Source organism: Mustelus asterias, chromosome 22 (genome assembly GCF_964213995.1).
Source record: "Mustelus asterias chromosome 22, sMusAst1.hap1.1, whole genome shotgun sequence".
In the NCBI taxonomy this organism is placed as follows: Eukaryota; Metazoa; Chordata; class Chondrichthyes; order Carcharhiniformes; family Triakidae; genus Mustelus; species Mustelus asterias.
The window spans coordinates 24,274,294-24,284,762 of NC_135822.1; the positions used below are offsets into that span (position 1 = coordinate 24,274,294).

At 42.3% G+C, this 10,469-nt stretch overlaps 1 protein-coding gene across 4 annotated transcripts in view; it reads left to right on the forward strand.

The window, feature by feature from the left end:
- The window catches only part of fbxo42 (F-box protein 42), a 44,359-nt gene extending 34,245 nt beyond the window's left edge, over positions 1–10,114 (forward strand). For 3 of the 4 annotated variants that reach the window (XM_078238960.1, XM_078238961.1, XM_078238962.1), the window contains exons 10-11: positions 1,186–2,318; positions 6,446–10,114. In XM_078238960.1, the coding sequence (XP_078095086.1) occupies positions 1,186–2,318; positions 6,446–6,467 (1,155 nt within the window). In that variant the 3' untranslated portion in view covers positions 6,468–10,114. Of the gene's footprint in view, positions 1–1,185; positions 5,586–6,445 lie in introns of those variants that run through there. The other variant, XM_078238963.1, reaches the window with a different exon arrangement.
- Positions 10,115–10,469: the final 355 nt, after the last annotated feature.

Consider the following 10,469-nt stretch of genomic DNA (forward strand, 5'->3'; position numbering starts at 1 on the left):
CACACAAGTTTTGTGTTAAATATGGAGATTAGATGACTCAGCTGGTTAACCCCGTGATTAACTGAGAATAGACTAAAACCATTCTGGGTTGATTTATGCTGAGTTAGCTGATGCTCACTATCTGGCTCTTGGATAATGTACTGAACAGTGGCTGGCACCTGTGCAGCTGTACTGCAGACAGTACAGGGGAGGAGGGGACAATTGATATATTTTTGGATTACTTCTGGATTGTTTACATTGCCTTGTGGCTCATGATATAAAACCATTTTTTTCACCGCAGCCATTCACCTTCCAATCATGGTTGTTTCGGAAGCAATCACACTTTGATTTATTCCTTAATTAAAACCTAACCATGTCAAGAACCTTCCACATCTGAGGGGGGGTCAGTCTCTTTATACATGAATCAATACAATCAAAAATTGAAAGATTAATTTTTTTACCATGAATCAGTTATTCTGATCCCTCTGGAGTGAGGAAGGAGTCAGTGCACTCCAGAAGTTGGTTGGTCAGTTACATCTCATTATCCATTAAACTAGTTTACTAGGAAAACCGTGACTCAATTTGATTTTCATTTTCTAAAAGTCATTTGTTTTCTCTTGCATTATTCCGTTTTATATCCTTTTTCACAAGCTGCACACATAAAACAATCCATAATGTGGTCCGTGAGTTTGACTTCAAGAGGCAAGACCTCACTGTCTGCCATTGTTGCACTGGACACAACTTTTATTGAGAGACCTTCATAAATCATGAAGTCCTGAGGTGCCAGTTGAAGGTGTTGAAATTCTAAATGCTAAGTCAAGAGACATGATTGGAAGCTAAGGGAAATTTGAGCTAACTATATCAAAGGACACAGTAAGAAGTCTCACAACATTAGGTTAAAGTCCGACAGATTTATTTGGAATCCGGAGCTTTCGGAGCACTGCTCCTTCCTCCCCTGAGGAAAGAAAGCAGTAATCTTGTTGATCAGACAAGAAGGGATTAAATTTATTTTCTGCAAATTAAACTAATTGTCAGGAGAAGTGGTTATGTCCATCTCCATATTTTTGTCCAATCTTTTGAGGAGGGCAGAGGAAATAGTTATGTTCATGTAAATAGTTTTATAATGGAATTTTTGTTAACAGATGATTTTTTAAAATGTTGATAATTGTGGACAAGGTTGACTAATATTTCTCATTTAATTTCTAGGTTGGACAATGCGTGGTAGTGTTCAGCCAAGCACCTAGTGGCCGAGCCCCCCTCAGTCCCAGTTTGCATTCTCGCCCATCTCCTATCAGTGCCACACCACCAGCCCTTGGTGCAGAAATGAGAGAGCATCGATCACAGTCTCCAGTACGAAGTACTGATGAAGTTCCTTGTGTGAATGGACGTTGGGGTACTTTGCGGCCAAGGACGCATAGGCCAACAACATCTGGTTCTCGGGAAGGCAGCCTATCTCCAGCCAAAGGGGAAAGGTCACCAGTTTTAAATGGTGGAACATTATCCCCAGGATCCTTAGCTGGCTCTTTGGATAGTCCAGTACAACCAGGATCCCCTGTCACATCAGCTGTGGTGGAGGGTTATGATCTTCGAGGTTCTATTGGAGGACTTCCGCATGTCACTAGGCAAAGCACACCAGTGGAACAGAAGGTAGATTCAGGATTAGATCCGTTTAGATCTCAGGACACTGTCAACTGGGACGCAAAAGCCTCTTCCAGCAGCAGCCATGGAGAAGATGGGAATGGGACAAGTCCTGGAGCTGAGATTAATGTTGGGAATGCTCCAGAGCAGACAAATGGAATTCACACACCACCTCACATTGCAAGTGCTTCTTCAGGCCCAGTCTCACCAGGAGCACTCCGAAGAGGACTGGAGGCTGTGAAGGATTTCTTGCCACAAAGTTCATCGTCTGCTGTTTCAGCTAGCGGAAGTTCGGCTCCTTTATCTGCAACGCCAGGAAACCCCGGTCAAAGTTCAAACAGTACTGATGCACCACCACGCCCTGCACCCGCCCAGGCAGACGGACATGCACTGCCACCAATTGCACGCCGGTTAGGCCACCACCCACCTCAATCTCTCAACGTAGGGAAGCCCTTGTACCAGAGCATGAACTGCAAGCCAATGCAAATGTATGTGTTGGATATAAAGGATGCAAAAGAGAAGGGAAAAGTTGGTTGGAAAATATTCAACAGCGGCTCAGTCGTAGGCCCGCCAGAAACCAGCCTCCACACAGTGGTACAAGGCCGGGGCGAGTTGATCATTTTTGGGGGGCTGATGGACAAGAAACAGAACGTGAAGTACTATCCAAAAACCAATGCATTGTATTTTGTGCGAGCAAAGAGGTAATGCGCCACCTCGAGGTATTTCACATGACCTGATGCACACCCATAAGCTGTGAATTCAAAAAAAACATTTATCTGTAAAACTACTCTGGAAATGGCTTAAAGTTTGCTTGTTAAAGCACAAATTTTACCCCATTCCAGTGAGTTTGTTACATTCGGACTGATCCGTCTTAATTTGATTCTCGCTACATTCTCAAAAGCTTCTGCTGCCTTCAATACTGACCAGATAAGGAAATGGTGTGTCAATATTTTCCACCATTGCAGTAACTCGTGTGTGGTACGCTGCAGGTTAGCAAACGTGCTTTAGCTAGGTGAGGTCTTACTATAAACAAGTGCATTGATAGTGGCACAACGGGTTTGCAGGAGTCTGCAATGCCTGGTTTGAAGTTGCAGCTTTTCCATAGGAGCTAACATCCACCTCACTGAGATGGGTTAGTTTTTGCGATTCAGTATTTTGGTCGCAACCTTCAATCTGCTCAGTGACTATTCTTTATCAATCAGCTAACTGACATGAACCAAGCCACTCCAAAAATTGCACATGCTGACTCCAAAGCCAGTTGAGTTGACACGTACATTCTGATCAGTGAACGGTGCCGTATAGAGTTTAACCTTTTTCTTTACTGCAGTTTATAACTAATTTATTTTTAAAGAGGAACGGTGCAGCTAATGTATTGAGAAAGAGAAATGCAGATGTAGACAGAATCGGACTTGCCATAGTACTTAATCCACTGCAGACTGGGGGCATTCATACTGGGCCGTACCTGTCCCAACTGTGGAATGGGGCACCCAGCCCACATTGTACTCGCCCCACTGGGGGAGGGCGCACTCATTGCGTCAATCCCATTGCAGGAGGGGGCTCTAAGGGATCAGTGTACTTGTTCTATTATCAGTGGGGGCAAGTATCAAAGGAGTGTTGACGTTTCTAGAGTTGTTCTAATGATTTACTGTCGAGATACTTGAGAGATGTAAGCCCCGTAACTGCCAAAAAAGCCTTTTGTCATCCAGGTGGTAAAATAGGATGGAGTCAATCCAAGGGAAAAGAACCTTTTTGTTGATGAAAGCAGGCTGAGTCTGGTAGTAATCAGTTGGAATGTATTGCCGCAACCTTGTGCTGTATTAAATTCTGCCTGTTGTCTGACTTAGAAATCCGACTCTCATTTCAATCGGGGTACAATTGCTAACTGGTGTTTTATTTATATTTTAATGGCAATATCAGGGAGCTAGTTGACACAGCTGTCTCGGTTTAATTGAGAGCATCTCACACCCCACTGGCTTTGACGATCCTATTTTCAGTGACGAAGGGAGCTTGTTAGGCGATGTTTGATAGCTTTTCTGTTTACTTTCTGGAATTTTTGCTCTTGGAAAGCCCATGTTTTATTTTCCTGCCTGTTACAGTCAAATAAGGCCATTTAATTGACACCACACAATGCCCTTGTTCGTCGATAATATAGAGGTGTCCGCTTGAACCAGAAACAGTATCCTGTTTTAATTAAAATAACATGTTTAATTTTAATTTGTGTTATGAGCAATTCCATCATCAATTAAGTTGGAGCGTGCTGCTAATAATTCTCTATTCAAGGCTTAGATCAGAATGAAGCTGCCGTGGGAAATCGGTACTTAGCTGCAATTTTGCAGCTGGGGAATTTTTCTGAACTATTTAAGCATCCACTGTCTTTCTGCTGTTTTTTCAGTCCTGCACAGACTCCAGGACAGTATATTTTGTTGACGTTTTGTTGTGAGCCACGTTGCCTTCAGGATTGCTCCTGCCCGTTGCACAAAAGAGAGGTAGTGAGCTTTGTGATTTCCTGTACACTGAGGTCTCAATATGTGGTCCTCTGGGTAGCTGCCAAGGAGAGATTGCAAAAGGAGAACGAAAACACAGGACAGAGAGTTGACACAGTTGTCTTATAGTTTTAATATAACCTCTTCAGTTACTTTGTGGATGCCAGGATAGTCCTGTCTCCTAATGTTTCTTTGCCCTCTTTCTAACTTGCCAGTCAGAGCAACAACATTGAATCCCAGCACTGGCTCTGTCCCACAGCAGGCAGGGTGCAGTTTAAGCCCATGGACAGGCACATAGAGCAGGAACTGTGGTTAGTGTTAAAGGTGAAAGGGAAGCAGATATGAGCAAGACCCCACAGTATTAAGTGTCACTGCCCTGGAAAGTGGGACATTTTGTGGTAATGTGCTCTTCCTGCTCCATAAACTTCACTAATTGTTCAAATCTAACAAACTGCCGATCACAAAGGATGGAAGAATTTGGATAAGATTTAACCCAAGTGCAGCAGAACAGAAGGCTTGCAGCTTTCAAAAGCACATGGCAGCAAATCGGGACCATCAGATAAAGGATGTCCTCCCTTTAGAGAGCAAATGCCCACATTCTGGCTTTCAAATTGAAACTCGAGGAACAAATTCAAGAGTCATCTTGAATTTTGTTGGATGGTTGAGCTTTTGATTTGCTAGTATGTATGCATGTAGCCACATGAAGTTTATCTAGACCCCAGAAAACAGAGGGACTGCTTTGCCAGCCCTGTGCACACATACAAGAGATGAATGTACATGGAAGCTAATGGATGCAACAGTTCCCACTTAAAGCAGTTCCCTCAGTTGTCTTTGTGAATTTTGGTGGTTTGGAGTCTGCTGCAACAAAGTGTGTAGCATTTTATATAATGTGACACAGTCGAGAGACCCTGGCTGATTTTTATGCTATTTGGATTTCGCTACAGATGCCAGATCCTTAAAACTGCAACTCATTTAAAGTGTTGACAATTTCTCCTAAAACCAGAGAATCGTGCCACCCCTGAGCACATCGGGAACTCACTCTGGAGAGAAGTGAACTTGTCATAGGGCTCTGAATGCCATCATTTGTTCGAAGCTATCAGCTTCTTTGCGTGTATGCAGTGGCGCACTGCTGCCCAGGGCTACAAATGTGTTGAAGGCAGTAAAGAGGGCTTTAAATTGCACAGATATGGTCCCTTTGCCAGACCTGCTGCTTTGATCTATTTTCTACAGGTTTTAGTTAATGTAAGGATGAACTAAAATGCTGCTCAAATTTTGAATCAAGTAAATGTAACTGGTGAAAAGCCTTTCACTTTTTGATGTGCTCCAGGTATATGACAAGACTGTTGGGTGTGTGGGTACATATCTGGGAATCCTTTTCACGCCTAAATTCATTGAATTCATGCCTGGGTTTGATGAGGTTTGTGGTGCAGATGTGTTTTGTATTTGTAATTTTTCTCCAAGTAAAACCACAGCTGTGGTGCTATTTATGTCAGCCTGTTTCCTAATCACACAATTGATTCACAAAATCAGTGACGTTAAATTCTATGCAATACTTTCAACCCCAAAACTTAGCTATTCAAATCTGGTTCCAGCTTATCCTTCCACTGTATCTCAAAAGGTTTATTCTATCCAAGCAGTCATTGTATCAGTCCCATCCTTATCTTCTTGAGGAAGGCATGGTCTGTTTGCACTCTAGATTGCTCCAAGATGATGTGCCTGGTGGTGGATGTTTAGAGCCAGTAAGCCCTCTGTACAGACTTGGTAATCTGATAACTAAAGCAGCCATATTCACAGTACTTTAGGACATTGTTGCTTAAACAGCTAATCTCACTAATGTGGTAGATGTTCACTGGTGGGGATTTGGGATCTCTCCCACTTACACTCAGAAAACCCTAATGGGAAGAGTAGCTCTGTAGCAAATGGTGGGAAACTCACCAATACTCCATGTTTGTAAGCTGTACAATTTTAGCCGGTTACGCACCAGCAAGTATCCCTGTGTACACTTGAGGGTCCTTAATCATTTGCTCTGCCACCCTGTGCCTACGTTCTTGAATGGTAGTGAGGTGTGATTTCCTGGGAAGAGTATGGCCAACTCACTTTGGACATACAACACTCTGCAGGTGTAGCCTGGTTCAAAGATTCAAATATAATAGGTTTCTCTGTGCCAGACACCTGACTGTACTGTAGTAACTCTGTTGGCATCCTGTTGCTGGTACATAGCCATTCCTCTTTGCATGCCTTGACTCTTCGAGATAGTCTGATTTCAGTATGGTAAAGAAAACACTTGGCCAATTAACCAATTGTATTTCAAGAATACCTAACCTTTTGGCTCTCTTTGGCTTCAGCTGCTGCGATCAGATCCGATGATTTCACATATTCAGCTGTTGCGGAATTGGACATCAATACAAACCAGTGCAAACAATTTCAAACACAAAGAGGAGGGAAATTGTGAGACTTGAAGCCTGCGAACTCTTTGTTCATTGACTATAATCCCCTGCAAATGTTCTATCTATTGATGTATTAAACAGAGCAGTTAAGGGCCACGTTGGTTTCCTTTTCCTCTGCTAATTTCTATTGGGGTGTATTATCACTGGGTATGGGTTTGTTTATCAACCATTTAATTTGTTTCACCACTTTTGATGTGTTACTTTTGGCTTCACACCTTTGCTTAATATCATTTTTGCTTGTTTTTAAAAACAATTCTTAATTTTGTGCTTGTTAAGATGAAAGAATGGACCCGTTTCCATTTAGCTCAGAGGTCATGTACAGCGCAGGCAACCTCTACATTTTCACAGGATTAGAAGATAACTTCAGTTTTCCATTACCAAAAGCACCATCCCCTCTCTGTGGCCTCTCTGGTATTGTCAACTTACTTTTCCTGTTGTCCAGTGCCCACTTGGAATGATCAAACTTATTTCATCTCGGACTCCCTCAGCGAGCAGATTCTGGGAGACTTGATTCACAAACCAAGGTCTAAAGGTTAAAGATCAGTGACAGGCCCACTCCTCACCAACCCCCCCCCCCCCTCCCATTTATTTTTTTTCAGAAATGTAAGATTTGCTATCCTAACAAATTTAGGAAGAAAAGATTGCATAGAAATAAATTGTATTTAAATAGCTCAGAATTTAACAAAGCATTTCATATTCCAATGAAATAATTTCAAAATTCAATTCACTTGTTACATAGGGAAACACAATTTGCACACCAAGTCCCATAATTTTGTAATTGAGACAAATGACCAGTTACTTGTGGTGGTGGTTGAGGGATGAATGGTTAGTCTGGACACTGAGAACTGGTCATCCTGTTTGAAAAGTGCTACAGAATCTAACATGTCCCTAAAAAGGCAGACTTGAATCATCTGAAAGCCAGCGACACTGATGGAGCAGGCTCCCTCAGTACTGCATTGAAGAATCAAACTATTTTATAGTATGCTCAAGACCTGATTAACTTAGGACACATTTAGAATGTTGGGAGCTGGGACCAGATGCGTTTTTTCAACTTTTGATACCCAGTTGGGTGGTTCAAAGAAGTTTATTGTTAGGTGATAAAGTTCTGGGGTTGGGGGGAGAGAGATGGAAAATTAAATCTCAAAATGTTCCGTATTGTTTGTATTTACCTCTAGGTTTGTCACACGGTGGGGTGGTCCCTGGTAGCAACGTCTGTTATTTTTAACTCTTCTGTATGAAAAGAGAGAATTTGTTTTTGCACAACCTTGGAGGTTCTTGACCTGGGAGTTATCACTGCTCTGTCCCTATAGTAAATGGTTTTATTCCCCTCAGAGTTGCAGCTGGCGGTTTGAGTAGAGCAAAAATTCTGGAGTTGTAGTGGGCAACACAGAACAGGTTTCCTGACAAACGGCCAGATCATTAGGCGCTGATGCACCATGAGTCTGCTGCTGGCACCCGCCGAAATATAAAGATACAGTCAGTTTTGTGCAGCTGCGAAAAGTCTTATGCTGGATCTTTTTAGCTATCCCGCTGCTGCAAATTGTCGAGATCTCTTGACTCTCTCTGATTCCTTTTGTGTTTTCCTGGTTGATTCCTTTGTATCTGGCTCCAAAGTAACAAAAATGATTTGCAGCAACCGCCTTAATGCTAAAACAAAAATTGCTCCAGTTGCTGGAAATCTGTAATACAAAAAAGAAAATGCTGGAAATCCTCAGATCTGGCAGCATGTGCAGAGAGAGAAAAGCAGAATTGACATTTCAGGTCAACGACCTTCCATCAATGCCATCTAGCTTTGTGCAGTAGTTTAAACATCTGAAGCTGATGCTATAGGTACTGTTGAGATTCCCTTCTCTCTTCTCTTCCCACCCCCACACACCGCCACATATTGGCAGGCACTAGAGCAATGCTTGGGTACAAACCTGACACATTGAATTTTTTTGGAAAATAACGTTGGTATTTAAAACAACAATTGGCATTCTGTACTCTTGCATTAAGATTCTAAATTTGAAATCCAAACTTTTTCAGTGGAAGGAGAAAGTTGAAAAGTAATCTGGACAAATTACAACAACAGTCAATTTAGTGAGAGCCGATAGAATTTTGTAACATTTGCTTTTGTGCTGAAATGACTGTTGTCGTGAGTGCAGATGATTGAATCAGCTTTGAGAAGCTGTTATTAAACCAGGTTTCTCCCCATCAGAATAGCTTCTGTTTCTATAAGAAGCTTTCCTCTCTAATGCAGTGGTCTTGTGTAAAATCTGCACAGCATTCCTACACAGATGCAACAGTAGCTTGTGTTATGGGCTGAGCAGGTATTGTTGCCTGAGTCCATGATTTAGAGTGCAATGGAGGTGTTTTGTAAAACTGAACCAACCTTTAATTAAAAATACATTGTTTAAAGAAAGAATTGAATTGTTATTGCTGTCAAATGGAGTACCCGAGTGTGTAGTCTTAATGTGAATTGCATCTGAGTCAAGAAGGTGCCAGGTTGAATTCCTGGTTTGTTCTATGTTAACTGATTCCGGACAGATTAGCAATAGGAATGCCAGCATTGGCCTCGATGGGGAAAACACCCAGGGTCCTTGCTCCTGTTGCTAGGCAATATCCTCTGTTGAAAAGTGTGTATGTGTGTGTGGGGAAGTTGGGATACCCTTCATGATCAAATAATCCACCATCACTCACCATCTATACTCGCATAAGTAAGTTACTGCAGGGTACCTCAACCTTGTGGACCTTGTAAGCGAGCAAGGGTCATCACTGAGAAGAGGGGATGAATCAAGTTGGTGATTAGCAGATTAATGTGTATCTTATTTCCATAGATAAAACAGAAAAGTGAAGATCATTGCACCTGACCTTTTGATAATTAAGTTTGGGTGTGATCCCCCCACCCCCCCAACAACAATTATATATATATATCCACTTCTAGTCGTCGTTCCACCCCCCACCCCCAAAGTAATCAAGTGACCTACTTGTTGAAAGTTGAATGAAATAGTAAGTTCATCTTGGTCAACCTCTCGGACGGAAGAAACTTGATGTCCTTTCATATTGAGGAAGGTTTGAAAAACTACCTCCTATTGCAGCAGCCAACAGCTGATGTACTGCATTTATCATAATACAGTCATGGTAGTTCCTAATGCCCACAGCTGGAAAAAAAATTGAGTCTTTTCCTTCTCTTGCGTTGACACATGGAGGAGCATGAATTGTTCCAGAGACTCAGTCTCAGCCAACTCTTTATCCAAGCAACTGGATTTTGATAATTCTGATCCAAGATTTCTTCAGCTGCATCTTTATCATTGTGACTACAAGGAGGTGGGGTTATGAGAAGAGGATCTCAAACTTGTGGAATACTTTTAATTTTTTAAAATCAGTGAAATGGGTGGAAAAATAGCTGAGGCCCTAGAAATTATGTTCCATGCTTCTATTGAGAGCAGATGTGTGCTGGAAGACTGGAGATTGGTAAATATGATTGGTTTTCAAAAAGTAAGATGGAATTAGCACAGGCCAATACACACCATTAACATCTGTGGTAGGAAACATTTTGGGATCTTTAATAAAGATGAAATTACTAAATACTGCCTCTGCTATTTCTTTGCTTATTTCCCTCAGGATTATTGGCTGTGTCCTATCAAGTCAACGCACCTTGTATAGATTGGGCGGCACGGTAGCACAGTGGTTAGCACTGCTGCTTCACAGCTCCAGGGACCTGGGTTCAATTCCCAGCTTGGGTCACTGTCTGTGTGGAGTTTGCACATTCTCCTCGTGTCTGCGTGCGTTTCCTCCGGGTGCTCCGGTTTCCTCCCACAGTCCAAAGATGTGCAGGTTAGGTTGATCGGCCATGCTAAAATTGCCCCTTAGAGTCCTGAGATGTGTAGGTTAGAGGGATTAGTGGGTAAAATATGTAGGGATATGGGGATAGGGCCTGGGT